General features: G+C 33.0%; 3 protein-coding genes, 1 long non-coding RNA gene and 1 other non-coding gene across 9 annotated transcripts in view; 2 read left to right on the top strand and 3 right to left on the bottom strand.

The window, feature by feature from the left end:
• The window catches only part of wu:fe14d05, a 312,007-nt gene extending 298,729 nt beyond the window's left edge, over positions 1-13,278 (bottom strand). For 2 of the 4 annotated variants that reach the window (XM_088650758.1, XM_087249417.1), the window contains exons 1-3: positions 13,238-13,278; positions 11,591-11,648; positions 11,408-11,501 (exon numbers count right to left, since the gene is read on the bottom strand). The gene's annotated coding sequence lies outside the window, so the exon portion shown is untranslated. Of the gene's footprint in view, positions 1-11,407; positions 11,502-11,590; positions 11,649-12,565; positions 12,677-13,237 lie in introns of all 4 variants that reach the window. The other 2 variants (XM_087249414.2, XM_087249413.2) reach the window with 2 other exon arrangements.
• The window catches only part of LOC796311 (zinc finger MYM-type protein 1), an 854,498-nt gene that overhangs the window by 686,463 nt on the left and 150,898 nt on the right, over positions 1-17,137 (bottom strand). The gene's annotated exons all lie outside the window — the stretch shown is intronic.
• The window catches only part of LOC147844968 (uncharacterized), a 48,658-nt gene that overhangs the window by 4,310 nt on the left and 27,211 nt on the right, over positions 1-17,137 (bottom strand). The window contains exons 2-5 of one of the 2 annotated variants that reach the window (XM_087249192.2): positions 16,834-16,888; positions 15,717-16,592; positions 2,923-3,809; positions 2,131-2,280 (exon numbers count right to left, since the gene is read on the bottom strand). In XM_087249192.2, coding sequence (XP_087105318.1) covers positions 2,131-2,215 — 85 coding nt within the window. In that variant the 5' untranslated portion in view covers positions 2,216-2,280; positions 2,923-3,809; positions 15,717-16,592; positions 16,834-16,888. Of the gene's footprint in view, positions 1-2,130; positions 3,810-15,716; positions 16,593-16,833; positions 16,889-17,137 lie in introns of those variants that run through there. The other variant, XM_087249193.2, reaches the window with a different exon arrangement.
• LOC110439430 (uncharacterized) overlaps positions 1-17,137 on the top strand; it is a 94,215-nt gene that overhangs the window by 67,697 nt on the left and 9,381 nt on the right. The window lies entirely within an intron of this gene.
• On the top strand, positions 5,004-15,284 carry LOC110439429 (uncharacterized). The gene is made up of 8 exons (XR_015483584.2): positions 5,004-5,224; positions 5,310-5,482; positions 5,727-5,826; positions 5,934-6,263; positions 6,368-6,524; positions 6,690-6,817; positions 6,908-7,134; positions 14,247-15,284. It is a non-coding gene; the product is annotated as an uncharacterized LOC110439429 (transcript).

Below are 17,137 nucleotides of genomic sequence, written 5' to 3'. Positions count from 1 at the left end.
CTACACATGAATATACACATATAAACATATACTATGTTCAAAACAAGTATGACACTTGCACATATTTAAACCCACTGCATGCATACACCCACATACACATGCACAGACATATTAACTCGATCCGAACATAAACTTAATCCTTGGATTAAATTAAACACACACACACACAAACACAAAACTCTGCATGCTGGTATAGCACTCAAGGAAACTTACAAAATAAAATTCACAAACATATGTTTCAGGAATCTGGTTATTTCAAAGCTGATGAAATAGAAAGAATTTGATTAATAGAGGTATTAAATCTGTTAAATAATGAAAATGTGTTATACAAAATATTAGTTTATATAAATAGACAATATAAAAAATATAAGAACTATTTTATGTTAAATCTTTTAACTTAATTAGGTAATTACATACACGAAAATAGTCAGAAAAAACCCTTAAAGGATGTTTAAGATAAAAAGCAACCACAACTTTAAATATACTCAAACAACTCTTTTCTTTTGCAAATATTAATGTAGCCTATACTCTTTTTGATTTGCTTTTTAATTATAATTATTACTCTTTTTCTATTTTTTTACGATGTGGATTTTGGTATTATTTTGACCAGAAATAATAAACTGCAGAAAATAGTCATGCTACTTGCTCTACAAACAGGTGTGTTCATGACTATACATACAAATAAAAATAATTAAATGAGAAAATATGACTTTGCAACATCAAGCAGCATTAGGCATGGGCCAGTATAAGATTCTGACAGTATGATATCCTAAAATATATTTTCTTCTGAGAAACTTTTAAAATATTTTTGAGCAGTAAACATCTCAGGCTAAATAATTGAAATGAATCACAGATTTCTTTACGATTTAAAACAGCCTCTTTGGTCTTTACTGCAGGAGATACTGTTGTCCTAAAAAACAAAACATTAAAAAAAACTGACATATACTGTAGGAACGGTGCAGCAGGAAATGTTGGTGATTTTAAAACCTTGACTTTTCCAAACTGCGGTAAACCTTGAATATAGTTATTGCCCCATACCTCAGCAGCATAACACTGATATTTAGGATCTAAAAATTAATTCTTTAAAAAAAGTCTCAAGCAAAAAGATTCCAATGGCGCCGCCTGCTGGTGCATGAAGAATATGGTCTATATTCTGAGACTAAAATATTTTCTAACAATTAATTATTTTTGTGTCCTTTCAGCATGCTCAATATTGGGGGGATCCACATTTTTTGACATACTGTAAACCAGAGTTTCTGCAGGTTTTACAAAGTTAAATTTAAGACTTTATGATATTTTTAAGACCATTATGAATGAAATTTTAGACTCATAAAGGGTTAAAGGGTAAAGAACTTTTCGAATGGGCCAGATGGAAAATATTTTTATTTGCCCCATCAAAATAAAATTTATTTTTAAAACTAAAAAATGAACAAATGTTTTTAAAGTTTTAAAAACTATAACAAACTAAATCTATGCACAACAATCTGTCCAGGTTGATATCCACAGCAGTAAATACATGGAGCACGTTTAAACAAATGTTATTGTGAGGAAAATAATTAAACCATTATGATAAATAGAGTTAAAAAGACCTTTTTGAATAAAAAGTTGAAAGTTTTATTAAGTTGAATTGTTGGTGATTGAATAGGTTTTGGCCAGATTGGGTAGAAAAACATGAACAAAAGAAAATAAAGACTTGTTTAAAAAATACACAATACAGCACAATATTTCAGTAAATTTAAGACTTTTTAAGGCCTAAAATGTTAAGTCTTTTATGAGAATACTGTAGGTCAAATATCATCAGCTTAGTTAAACCTTTTATTAATTTATTGTTTTTATTTATGTTATAAAGCACCAAGGATGCTTCACAAACAGCAAAAGAACAAGAAAAGCAATAACGTTAAGAAGGTTGAGAAAATGGGAGACTAAAAACACATAAAAGAAAGACAAAAGACCTGAGAACAAGTAACAAAAGAAACTCATTCTGTCTTTTAATGAGTGCTTATGTGCATTTAGGAGAACTAGGCAGCACACTCAGGGCTGCAAGATGGAGTTAATTTAGTATTTTTATTAATAAAATATATCTAAATGAGGATCAAATGACTGAGTTGGTCTTTGAGAATGTAAACCAACCTGTTTGTTCCTGCAAATCTTCCTGTTTGACTGTGAATGTTTCTTCAATCTTCACATCTTCACTCTCCTCTTTAATAAACGCCATCTTTATAACAGTGTGGAGATCAGTCGATTCAGCAGGAGTTTTTCTCTACGTTTTGACACATTGTCCTGTTTAAAATGAACAAAACAATAAAAATGTCCTGTTTAAAATAAGTAAAACAATGAACAGAAACAAAATAACTTCTCTTCAACACTTGCTTCAACAGTTTCTTTTAATTATCAAAAAGAAATCAGGTAAAACATTTCTTTAAAAATAGAGGTAAAATTGGTTTTATATTCGCACATTCGGACTTTCCCCTTAATGATATAATTTCATTAAAGTATTATTTGCAAACTCTAAATAGCGAAAATCACAATAGCAGCAAATGACTACTAAAGTACAACATTGTTCACAGTGAATTAGATAGTGTTAATGTTGTTTTCAAGTCACACTTGCATGCTAATTCAGATCAAATATTCAAAGTAACATGGTAAACAATATATAGACTGCTAAATGAACGAATGTGTGAATATAAAACCAACTTTACCTCTTATCAGAAAAGTTTGAGAAACCCTGCTTTAAAACACCTATTACACTCTTTTCGATTTCAAACAATAGCCCTCGGCTACTGATAATAAAATAGTACTACGTTGTATAAAGGGTTTAAATATTATTGTCCAAAGCAGGTACATAATTTAGCATCGGATAAAAAAAAAATCTGAAACTTTAATTAAATCGGGTTAAATCCGTAAACGTTTAAAAACACAAACCTTTCTCCAGTTGAATCACAGCGCTGAAGCGGCGCATCCTGATGACGTCACACGTCACGACAAAATAAAAGTCTTTATTTTCTTTCGCTTTTTTGCCACTTACTGTTGCAGTCATGACTTAATGATACATTTCTCCCATGTTTTTCACTTTATAATATTTTTGCTCTCTCTTTCTCTCTCTCTCACACATTACACATTTTAGGTGCTTTTTTGGCATGACAAATAACTGTACATTTGTATTGTCAAAGCAGTGCAGCGTCGCTGTGTACAAACAAGACAGTGAAAAAAGGGCAGTAGTGCAAACAATTATGGATATAAATTGTAATACAGATAAACACAGAAATAAATAAAATAAAAATAGATTAATGAAATTAAAAATAAATTAATAAAAATAAAAAGATTAATAAAAAATATTTAAAAAATAGATTAGATTTCTCTCTCACACACACACAAACACACTTCAGTATTTAAAGTTGATCAAAAAATTTTAATCTAAACATTAAGACAATTTTGAGAAACTTTTTTTTTATCCAGTTCATGATGACTTGCATGTCTACTACACATTACTTCCTATTAATATCTGAGTCCAAATCTTATCCTCATAATTATGTCCTCTTCTTTTCTATTTCTACAACTTTATAGGCCTATATAGGGTTTCTTATTGTTTCATATAAATTGTCGTCTCTTATTATCTGTTCCACGTTTCCTGCCATTCTTTAGCAATATCTTCAGTGATAATATTAAATTTACAGAAGCATTAAAGGGGTAGTTCACATAAAAATTACAATTCTGACATTTACTTATCCTCTACTTGTTCCAAACCTGTGTGAGTTTCTTCTGCTGAATGGAAATGAAGAGAATAGGCTACAGGGTCAAAAACAGCCACACTCTTAAAAATGATGTGTTAAAAATTTACACAAAATATGTGTTAAACAGTTCATAACACATTTTGTGTTACTGCAGACACATTGTGTGTTAATATTGTGCTTAAGTGTTTACACAATGACTGTGTTAAACACATTTAAACAGTATGTTGGAATAAAATACATTTTTGTCTGGAGTCAAATGGCACTGTGCTATGTGTTTATGTAGTTTATTTATCATAATGGTAATATAAAATAAGCATTTGTGAAAATGTGGCTGAAAATTCTGTATTTCGGGATTTATGCTGTGTATTTGTGCACGCGCATGCGCAGTGACGTTCTTTTTCAACCGTCGCTCTCCGGGAGCTCTGTCGGATAATGCATCTCTCTGCCTCAGGTGAGTGAAATTAATTAAAATTCGGCTACGATAGTAAATATTTCTTCCACTCTGCGTGAGAATGTTTTGTGTTAGTTGTCCAGGAAGTTATTTTTGTTACTTTTATTATGTCTCCATGTTTCATACTCCAAATACACGGGTGACTTGGCAACTCGGTCATGTACCATTAACTTTAGCCGCCTAAGCTAACGCATCTGGCGCGTCTTTTGCAAAGCTGCGTTGGCACTCGGCAGAATTGTTAATAATAAGTTACATATTTAAGGTGAAAGACTGACCCTAAATATGTATTGCATTTTGGTATGAGAGTTGCCGTCACTTTAAAATCTCCGGCTTCGCGTCACTTTAAAGCCTCCGCATCACTGACACTGGAGGTAAATTAACGATACCGGACACAATTTATACATTAACGTTTTAATCATAATGTTATTTGATATAAAACATAAGATGCCGCTTTGCGGCAGGAATTTGAACAAGAATGCCTTTCCATAACATTAGTTTGGCGCTTTGTACAGACACCAAATGGCGCCGCTGTGTGAGCAAATTCATAAACAATATCTAACGTTAAAATATGAAGATCTTTATTGTAATTAACATTGCGCGCCATTTTGTGCTAACCGACTAGTCATATACTATTTAAAATGTGCTTTTTATTGTCATACTCATTGTTACATGTGTTTGTTTTCTCATTGTGCTTGTATATACATGGATTTCTCTCTCTTTTACTTAGATGATGGAAGTCGAGGAGCAAATTACAGTCACTTTAACAGTTTTACACCGAGTTCTTGCAACTGTCTTCATAGACAAAAAGGAAATTTGGAGAAAACTATTCACAGTTGGCAGTGTTGGAGATCTGATAGCCTCAGTCAAACCTGAACTGTCTCAACAACTATCTCTTGATCGAATATTGAAATTTGACACAGATTTTCAAGAGTTCATTGACACTGATGTAAATGCAGGAGTACAGGAGCTTGACAAATTTCAAATGTATTATATTGCAAGCAACACCCCGGACTCATTAGAAAGAAGTGTGCACTTATTACAGGTAAAACATTAATATCTTTCTCCCTTTATATTACTATAGATAAAAGTGAACATTTCAATAAATAAAATGTTTTTGGCATTTCTAGTGTCCTTTAACAGATTCAATTCAGACTGGCACCACAACTAGTTTGCTGACGCTGCTTGAAGAAAAAGCCCCTACAATCCTGAGAGAACATGAAGAGACTAAGACGCTGTCGATTTCCTCAAGAAAGATTCTTGTTAAAGTTGCTGTCAGTGACCTTGTAGAGAAACATGGATTGTGAGTATGGTTTGTTTATTCCACGTAAGGTGTATTTCTTTGCAAATTCATTAAATTACATTTATTTAAATAAGTTATATATTAAAATAAATTCTACATTTAAAAAAATGTTTTAAATAAATAAATTTAACAATCAGTTTATCCCAATCAATTCTAAAGTACCACTGTTTAGTCAGTTTTTTATGTTTGTGAAGGAGCAATTTGTGCAACTGTATTTTTATTTTTAATTTTTTACTTTTTTTAGCTATCCATCTGGTACAGAAAAGCTGGCTCTAGCAAAAGAGATTGTGTCATTGTTCCCCTCGTTAAGGATTCAGGTGCCCTTTGGGGAAAATGAGGGACATGTAAGAATGTTTTTTACAATATAAACTGAATTGTTTAGGAATGTGTATGCAAGTTGCTCATGTATACTTGACTTTAACTAGTTCTGTTTTTGCATTACCAACATCAGGAGCATTTTTTTGATGGGCCATCACACAGTGGATTTATTGAAATGAGATTACGTAACATCAGACGGAAGCTTCAACAGAGCCAGCGGGTGTACAGTTTGAAACGTCGTCATTGTACACCGCAACCTTCTTTACCAAGTCCAGATGAAACTGTACCAAGTGAGTGGTTGACTCTGATAAAGAGGATGCGACCATCACCAGAGAATTCATCATCAATAAAGACTGCAATCAATCAAACCTTCAGTTACCGAAGGAGATGGATAACAACAAAATCCCCAACTGTTGCTGAAATCTTCAAGGAATATCCTAGATTTCTTGACATGCCAGCTTTGGTAATAGACATGCTTAACTAAGACAGAACTTTACACAAACATTTTTCATAATTGTAATATTAATATTTCTTTGTTTCTGATTTTCTTTCTTTCTTTCTTTGAAGATGGACATTGAATTTTCCAAGCTCACCGATGGGAAAGAAGACTTGTTTATCCGGAAATGGGAAGGGACGATAATTCCAAGACTCAAGGAAATAGCATCCTTGGAGAAGAAAAATGACATCAGACACTTACAGGAGAAGGCTGAGAATCAGCATGATGGTATGAGTTTCAGCCAAAATGTCTGTTGCATGTGCATACTTTTCTAAACATAGGTTAAATGAGAAAATTTTATGTGAATATTGATATTCTATTCAAGATAAAATATTAATTCCAAAAAAATTTTTAATTTTTTTTTTTGCATGTGACCTGTATCTTCACTTCAAGATGAACTGTGTTACACTATGTTGAAGATCCTTATTCATCTTCTTCCACCCACTGCATCTGGGAGAAGTGTTGCTGGGAGTAAATGCTGTGTGACTTCTGCTGTGTCCTACCTGTTGGAGCAAGTGCCGGTATAGTTTTATTGTGTTAGCTTGTGATAAATAAAATTGTTTTTAATGGAGCAACATTTTCTAATGCTTTTCATTGTTTCATTTTTGAAGGCTGGTACCAACGTTACATCTTTGCTCGCTGAATCCATGAATGGGACCCTGAAGTCAGCTCAGCCACAGTTGGTTTCCATCGGTTCTCTAGGACATGGATCCCAGTACGTAATTGTGGCAAAGAATGACTCTTTTGCTCTTCCACTTGATGTTGAAAGCCTGACCTGTGCTGTAGACAGACTTTTCAAATTCTACTGGCTGTGCAACCTTCAGTATCCATGCCAACTGTCTTCTGTTTTTTCTTTTTTTGCGTATATATATGACCTGTCTTTGTCCCAGTCATCTTGCAAACGATAAAAGGTCATGGAATTGATTGCTAAGGTGCAGTCTCGTACCTAATTGAAATAAGCATGTACACCTGTCCAAAGTGTCTTCAAAATGATTTTGTTGAAACAAAGGGGTTAATTTGGCATTTAAGGGAAGTGCATGCACTCTCTGATAGTTACAACCTAACTTTAATTTGTAGTCAAAATGGTTGCCCAAGAACTTATCATAATTTCAATTCCTTTTTAAAACATCTGAACAGAGATCATTTTAAAACGAATTCATGCCCTTCTGAAGAGTCAGGACATACAAAGAACTTAGATTTATCCTATCAAATTGATGAAAGCAGAATAAATAATTTTGAGGATAATGTCCAAATGTCTAAAACAGAGCTAGTTCCTCAGAGCAGTTTAAACCTAAAAGACTGTGCTGCAGCTTTTGCTGCCAGCATGTATGCCTCTTCTAATGTAACTTATACTGATGTTCAAAAAAGTATAACCTGCACAAAAGAAGTTATTGATCGTACCTTAGGTCATTTGCAAGAAAAGACTAATACTTTACTTAAGAACTTGGCAGTTCCGCTAGATAGTGCTGAAGTTCAAACACTTATGAAGGATTTTGACTATGCTAGAAACATGTTTGGTGACATAGATACTACATTTAAACTAACTAAGTACTTTTCTGACAAATTTTCCTTTGAGAAACCAACAGAAGTGTTTCTTGGTCACAGATTAGATTGTCTTAGAAAGAATGGGGGGAAAAGCCAGGCGCTTGTGCCTGTCACATGTCAGTACATCTCAATAATTAACACAATTAAATTTTTATTTAGTTGTGACAAAATGCAGAATATGTATATGCAGTCTTGCGGTGAACGAGATACAATGCATGATTATTGTGATGGTGCTCAATATTCTAAACATCCTCTTTACCGAAACCATCCAAATGCATTACAAATTCAGTTATACTTCGATGACTTGGAAACAACTAATCCTCTTGGATCTAAAACAAAGATTCATAAAATGGGGGCTGTTTACTTTGCTTTACGAAATGTGCCGTCAGAAAAAAATTCTGTACTTTCCAATATCCATTTATGTCTCTTATTTAATTCTATTGATAAAGACATTTATGGTTTTGACAAAATTTTGGAACCTCTTATAACAGACTTAAAAGAAATTGAGCAGAATGGTATAGAGGTCAAACTACACGATAAACATCAATTACTTTTTGGAACAGTCTGTTTGCTGACAGCGGACAATCTTGCCTGTCACTCACTCTGTGGCTATGTGGAAAGTTTCTCTGCAAACCGATTTTGTCAATTTTGTCTAATTGACAAATCAAGTTCCCAGATTATTTTTGATGAAAATAATACAGAGAGACGTACAAGGGAAAACTATGCATACCATGTACAACTCAATGATGCAAGTGCAACCGGTGTCAAACAGAACTCATGCCTAAACAGCCTACAGTATTTTCATGTCACTGAGAATATTGGTGTACACTGTAATCCCGAATAAGTTGACAAAACTCAAAAAATTTGAGGTAATCAGTTACGTCAAATTTTTTAAGTTATGAAATTATCTATTTTAAGTAAACAGAAACATTAAGTTTTGAGTTTGTTGTACTCATGCAAGACACTTCACTCAACTTAAAATACCCAAGTTACTCAGCTTATACGTTTTAATTGCAATTAACTTAATTGTTTTAATTTTTCCAAACTTTAAATACTTAGTCACCCAGCTCATACATTTTAATACCAATTAACTTAATTGCTTTAATTTCTTTTAACTTTAAATACTTAGTCACCCAGCTCATACATTTTAATACCAATTAACTTAATTGCTTTAATTTCTTTCAACTTTAAATACTTAAATCACCCAGCTCATACATTTTAATAGCAATTAACTTATTTTTAATTATTTATCTCACCTTTACATACTTAGTCACCCAGCTCATACATTTTGATAGCATTTTTTAAAATTAACTTCTCCATCGTCAGTTTCACAATTAAAATTAGCCATTATTTTAATCTTTAAACCCCATAAATCTGTCAAAATAAATCTGTAATTTAAAACACACAGACAATACCATTTTAGACATTTATTGTTAAAGAAAAAATGTCCAACAGTACTTTCAAATTTGTCTCCTATGCAATTACAAATGTCTTAAAACGATAAAAACTATTAGACATAAAGAGATTGAAAATGAACACTAATCTGAAATTAATAAAAATTACCCACAATGTAAATATATCAGACATAAGAGCCTCAAGAAAAAACTATAAGTTTGATAAAATTTAATAGTACATTAATAAGTGTAAAACTTACTCTTAAGGCATTCGTTAAAAAAAATAATAAGTGCACATTCTGTGAAGTGACTCGTTTAGTGTAAACTACACAGAAACTGTATATATATCGTTGAAGTCAGAATTATTCGCCCCCATTTATTTTTCCCCCAATTTCTGTTTAACGGAGAGCAGATTATATATATATATATATATATATATATATATATATATATATATATATATATATATATATAGTAGCGAGGCAGAGGGAAAACAGCGACACAGTTGGATAAGTTTACAGACAAGTCCCCGGAGGGTGCTTTATTTACAACGTGAATGGGGTGTAAACGGTGCTCTTCTTCAAGGTGAGGTGCTCTGGTGCTCCGGGAAGTAAGTGAAGGACAGTGAGTAGTCGGATGTGGGATCGTCACGAGCTGGAGTCTGCTGTGGAGAGACAGCGAGACAAGCGTTAGCGCATGGAGTCATTGGGTGAATGAAGCTCATCTTCTCCTTGCGTGGGCTTGGTTTATATGCCTCTCCACTTGATGACGTCCAGCTGTGAACGATCCTGTGTTGATGATGGTCCAGCTGGGTTGAATTAGCGACCAGGGCGACATGGCATGTGTGCGCTCGTTACAATATATATATATATATATATATATATATATATATATATATATATATATATATATATATTCAGTCTTGGTTGAACTATGATTCTGTCATTTACTTATTCCAAACCTGTTTGAGTTTCTTTCTTCTGTTGAAAAAAAAAAAAAAAGCTGAGACCTGTAACCACCGATTTCCACAGTATTTGTTTTCCTATTAGAAAGTCAGTGGTTACAGGTTGTCAGCTTTACTTAACTTTTGTGTTCAACAGAAGCAAGAAATTCAAGCAGGTTTGGGACAAGTGAAGAGTTAGTAAATGACAGAATTTTACATTTGGACAAACTATCCCTATATATAATAAAATGCATACTTACCAATTAAAGGTAAATAAATGTTTTGAAGTTACTACCCCAGAGACAGTCTTTATTAAGTTAAAAAAAAAAAGCTCTACATCAACTCATTCTTTAAGGTTTCCATGCTACGAGACTTTTTATTTTCCATCATCCATGCCAAGCAAAACTTTTTGCACAAGTTCAAAGTCCTTTACTATATATTATGTGAAGAGCATACATTAATCCATACAAGACAAGAAAGGTCTGGAAGTGTGCTGTGGGTGGTGTCCAATTCATTCTTCAGGACAACAGAGACCCTCAGTGAATGCAGGGCCAATAAAGCATCTTCAGTCAGCAGGATTATCAATCTAAAAACATAATTCAAGCATATTAATGTAAGGACAGTATCAAAATGACTGAGCCAATATTATATGATTCATCAACTATTCTTGATTACAAATATGTTAAGTAAAAGTTTTCAAAACTTTCATCTTTTCATTAAACATGCCTAATTGTGAAAAGAATGAATGAAGTCTTACCATGGTGTTCCTAAAGAATCTTAAGTCACGCTCACGCAGCAAGACCAAAAGACCTCTGATAACAGTAGTCCGTCATGAACTGACATCATTCAGTTCCTGGAAATCAAGAATCAATTTTTTAAAAATTAAAAAAATAATAATAATTCAAATTATATTTTAATGTATACTTTAACACGTGACCCCAAACATACCTGCTCATCATAAACCTTTAAAAGATTAGCCAGGGTATCTGCTGTCTTGCCAGTTTTGGATGCTGTTTGCCTTAAAATTGTCATCAAATGAAATAGGTGGTGGTCCAGTTTTGCAAAGAATTTGTGGGGAAAATTCTCATTTGTAACATGTTGGTACTCTGCAAACAGCAAAAAGAAACAAGAGAGAATTTCATAAAACAAACCCACACCACAAAATATACAATTCTAGAAAAAATGTATTAATATTATTATTATGTTTCATTTACTTATCTATTTTTTACCTCAGATGAAAATCAGGTGTTGATCAGATGTTGAAAGCAGGATCTTCATGTTGTAAACTGAACTCAAGGTCTAGCTGAAGTTTCACTTTCCTTGCTGCAAAAGTATCATTGATAAATACACTGTAATATTTATTTTATCTGGATATGCCAGGCATAGTAGTACAAAATAAATATTTTACCCACCTTTCACATGCCTCCATTTAAGAACCTATCTGTAGTCAGCAACACCTGACCTTCAATTCTGTATGTACACAAAGTCACAGTGTCATTTAGCTGAGAGTGGAAGTAGTACAATTGCCTGATGTCTAACGTTAACCTCCAAAACGGTTAGCAATAGAGCTGATTATCATGTTAGTTGCTTTAATTCGATGAACACAGATTTAAACAGTATTGAAATTTCTAAAACTGAATAGGACGAAAAAGAAATTTAAGGCCTGATTTTAAAAGCTAGAAATAACAAAACTTACCTTATTGTCTAATGATGTAAAAATATATAGACTAAAATATTTATATTTTTAAGATATAAATATATTTTAAGCTACAAAATTTGGACATCAGAAAACTGTCTTCTTTACCACGTCTTGAATATTTTGTTTTGTTATTATTTTATTTAATAACATAATTTTGTATTAATGTGTTATAGATATGCATACTTTGTTTTTTAGGCTGTTTATATTCTCTCCAGAGTAGACATTTTAAAAAATAGATTGAAAAAAAAAAAAAAAACTTTTATCATACTTTTAAAATACATTTGACCTAAATGACATTTAAATTCACTTAACTGATCGCATTAATCAGGTAATCATTGATATGCAGAGATGTCGTCTTAAGCGCGAGGAAATATTAAGTGTTGATCAGTGCTGGTGATTGAGGTAAAGTTAGTTTTATATTTACACATTCAGACTTTCTCCTTAATAATATAATTTCAGAAAAGTACTTTTTGCATATTCTTAATGGTGAAATCATATTAGCAGCCAATGACTTTCAAAGTACAACATTGTTCAGTCAAAAAAAATAGTGCATTTAGTGTAATGTTGTTTTTTATGTCATACTTGCATGTGATTTCAGAACGAATAGACAAAGAACCATGGTAAACAATTTATGGAGCGAGTCACAAGTTGTTACTAAATGAATGTATGAATATAAAACCAACTTTACCTCAATGTGGTAGTGTAAAATGAAGCTCTGCTCTGTACCTGCTCAGGTGAGGAGCGCAGCTTAAATGTTCTCCGTCAGGCTATCCTCATACATGGATCAGCAAGCAACAAGCTGCGTGTGACAGAGTTAAGTTTTGAGACTACGTTTTTGCGCGTCATCAGAAAATACCGTTAAGTGTTTAGGCGGAGATCATTTGAGTTATGATTAACGTTACGTTTCTTGTGCCTTTCGTTTCCGAAGTGCCTACAGATCGCGAAGATAATACCACATTCACAGACTGGATGGAGTTCAGCGCAGCGCCATGACATGCGGTTGTGAGAGCGCACGTCTCCATGACAACTTCAGCACAGGCTGAGAAAAGGCATACTCGCGCCAAGATTTAAATTTTTTTGAAAAATGTAGTCTGCCGATTTTAAATATTTTTGTCTTTATCACACTCTGTTAAAATTCAGAGTTAACACATTACAACTAACGCTAACATTGCACTGATTCTAACTTTTTAAACAGTAATGTTAACGTTAGTTAGCAACAAGTGAGGCTAAACATGTTTTCTGTAATGTACGACATGTAAACGCACCCTGATTAACTCTACATTACATTGAACTGTTACTGTGATTATATTAATTAAAACATACATTTAATATTTCTTGGATTTGTAAATATTTTACTTACTGTAGTGTGAAGCGAGGCCGATCCGCCATCTTGAAAAAAAAAACGAATGAAGCATGAGCACGTACGTGAACCTGGATGACGTCAGACGCAAAATCACTAGGCTGACAGAATTTGAGTTAATGAAACTTTAAAGAGACATTTTGTATAGATTAAACCCAGCAGAATTGTTCACCTTACTTGAAAGATTAAATTTTTACAAACTCAAAAATAAGAAAAAGTTCTAAATACTCATCAAGGTTAATTAAGATAAACGAATTTTAATGATTTAAGTTAATAGAACTCAACTCAATTAATTAGTTACAGCATTAGGGTTTACAGTGTAGACATTATGCATGATGTGTTGGAAGGAGTCGGACCTCTTGAGGTCAAATTGATGCTGCGGCATTTCATTTATGAAGAGAAATGTTTTTCTCTGGAACTTTTAAATGAAAGAATAGCAGCTTTTGACTATGGCTATGGAAATCAAAAAAATAAACCTAGTGTTATTGTCAATCTGAGGACATCTGAAAATGCTATTAAGCAGACTGCATCACAGATGTGGTGTTTACTACTAGTCTTGCCTTTTCTGTTGGGTGATTTAATTGACACACAGAGCCCACACTGGCACCTTTTCCTAATGTTGAGGAAAATTTGTGACATAATTTTTGCACCTGTTGTGTCAAAAGGACTTGCTGTCCATCTTAAGCAGCTAATAATTGATCACCATACACAGTTCAAGATTCTTTATCCTGAAAGGAATCTAATTCCTAAACATCACTACATGACACACTACCCGAGTATTATGACTTTATTTGGACCGCTTTCAAAGTTGTGGTGTATGAGGTTCGAAGCCAAACATCACCCTCTTAAGCGACATGCCCAAGTTGTTTGCAACTTTCGTAATATTTCAAAAACACTGGCTCATAAACACCAGATTCAGCAAATGCACCAATGGAAATTAAGCTCGAAACACAATTCTGAGATGATTGTACCAAATGCTTTCCCAGTTGTAATTGCATCTTTGTATAAGGGTGACAAATTGCTTGACAAGCTTAAGACAGATACACATTTTGAGACTCTTACTTACACCAGTTCAATTCATGTGAGTAATAATATCAGTTTTTTGGGGACAACATACCAGACAGGATCTGTTCTGACTTTAAAAGCAGATGAAAGGGGAGAACCATTATTTGGTGAAGTTATACACATTATTCCCCAAAGTGAAAGAGAATGCGCACTTATGTTTCTGAGAGTTTTAAGAGTTAAGTATTTTGATGAACATCTTTTTTCCTTCAGTGTCATCAGAACAAATGATTTTGACATGGCTTTGCTGCCTGGGGACTTAATAGATTACAGACCTCTAGACATTGTGACATTTTGCGATCAGCAGTATGTAACTCCTAAATACAAAATTTTGTTTTAAACATGTTAGTGGTTGAAACTTTGGTAACACTTTATAATAACTACACTATAAATCATTTATTAAGAATTAGCAAATAGTGAATTTATTCATTTAAGCATTAACTCTACATTATAAGACATTAGTAAGCGGTTCATAAATACAATTACAAATGCTGTATTCTTGACTTATAAGTACATTTATAATGCGCTTAACAATTGTACTTTTATACTTTGCTTCTGACTAATTTTTCACTACTAAATTAAGGACTGCATTATTTACAAACCATTTGTATTTGAAAGTTTGAATTATGAAACTACAATCATTAAGCACATTATAAATGCGCTTATAAGTCAAAAATTCAGCCTTTTGTGGCTGTGTTTATGAACCGCTTACTAATGTCTTATAATGTCGAGTTAATGCTAAACAAATAGTGAATTAACTATTTGCTAATGCTCAATAAATGATTTATAGTGTCGTTACTATAAAGGGTTACCTAAATGTTTAAGTGTTTTGACTAGATTTGACAATGATTTATTTTGTTAAGACAAGCATCTTACATGTAGGTGAATGCATAAACGTTGTGCTATGGTTACTTATTTCTTTCACTAGAGAATTTTTAAAAATGTATATGTTGGGAACTGTTTCATACATATTTGACAGTTTATATGGCATTCGTAACAGATACAAGTTCAATTTAATGAATGCTTTTATAAAGTGAGTTTTTATGTTATACAATGAATTGTTTGTACAATGAAATGCTGTAAAACATTTAAATGCATTATTTTCATGTTAAAAAGGAAAAAATAAACAGTATGTGAACAGTGTTTAATGTTTCCTGTGAGATTTTGTATATTAATTTATAATATATTTTACATTCAAAATCATAAAAACTGAATAGTAACACACAGTTGTGTTAAATACATACAAAAACAACACATCTGTGTGTCAACTTATGCTGCACATTAATGTGTTACATTAAATGACACATTTTGTGTGTTAAACTTAACTCAACATGTGTTGTCCCTGAGCACACTCAGGACATGTGTTGAAAATAACACATGTTGTGTTGTTTTCAACACATTCGTTTTTAGAGTGCACTATATGGTTCAACAGCTCCTATTTTGGGACATGGCTGCTTTTTTCAACATTTTCTGTCACTCAAAATGTTCTTGGAACTCGATTACAATTGAACCACTAAATGTTTTTGGTTTCTTTTCTGGACTTTGAGCATCTCGGGACTCTTGCTGTGTATGACAGATGAAGGAGCTCTCTGATTTCATCTAAATTGTCTTCATTTGCGTTCTGAAGATGAGCAAAGTTCTCAGGGGATTAAAACAACAGGTAGAGGGACAATCGTTCTCGAGTGCATAGTGTACAATATAACACACGCATTCCACCACTGCTGATAAAAAGCCACATTGCACTGCTTTTTTTATTTACTTATTTTTATTGCAATAACAACAGGCCATTACAACAAATAGAAATACAAAAACTGATAGCACTGATACTCGTGATGATATTCCCAGGTAGGAGGCGACGTTCGCGCGACCTTGCACAACGTTCCCTGAAAGTTCCCTAAAGGTAATAAAAATCCAGAACCTTTACAGAACATTAGGGACGTTCTTAAAACGTTCTCTTTTAGTCATAAAATAACGTTACCAGTATGACTTAAGGAGGACGTTCTGTTTTGGCCATTCTATGGTTACAAAGAGAACCTTTTTAACATTTACAGAACGTTTTTACATGGTCATCCTTTAGTCATATAATAACGTTATGAATATGACTTTAGGAGGACGTTCTGTTTTGGTCCTGCAATGATCACTTAATAACATTACAAAGAGAACTTTTCTAACATTAACAGAACGTATCCACATAGTCCTCCTTTAGTCGTTTCTAATAGGACTTTAGGAGGACGTTCTGTTTTGGTCCTGCTATGGTCACATAATGACGTTACAACATAACATTTCACAGCACCTGGAATTAACACAAATGAGTTTGAAGTTACAGTGTGTCTCATCCATTTGTGATTAATGTAAAAACAATTATCAACAAAGGACAAAAGTAGCAAAAATGGGCAGTATGTGATAGCTTTACTGTGTTAAAAGGAAAAGGTTTTGTCACAGAGTATCTTTTATATTCTCTTGTGAATGTCTATGCATATTTGTATGCACAAACACAAGTGATAATCAGAGGGAAAAACATCTTTGTTACATACCCGGTGAATAAGAGGTTTTCGAGAGAGCTGAGCTGCTCACACATGTTCTGTTCAACTAAAAAACGAAGGAAAGAAAACAAAATTGGCACAGAAACAAGTTACATTTTGATCATTAAAATCTATAGACACTTTTGGAAAGAAATAATTGATCTATTAAGAGTGTGTTGACTGTCTTACAGATGCCAGTAATGAGCTGTATGTGCTTTAAGAGAAATAAAGGACTCTAAACTCACATAAAGAACAAGTTCAGTGATAAATAAATGACAAAAAAAAATGCTAATAGTTAGCTCATGTCAATGTATTG

The sequence above is a fragment of the Danio rerio genome, chromosome 4 (genome assembly GCF_052040795.2).
Source record: "Danio rerio strain M-AB ecotype USA chromosome 4, GRCz13ab, whole genome shotgun sequence".
Classification (NCBI taxonomy): Eukaryota; Metazoa; Chordata; class Actinopteri; order Cypriniformes; family Danionidae; genus Danio; species Danio rerio.
Note: the sequence above shows the minus strand (reverse complement) of the source record. Positions and strands in the feature narration are given on the sequence as shown.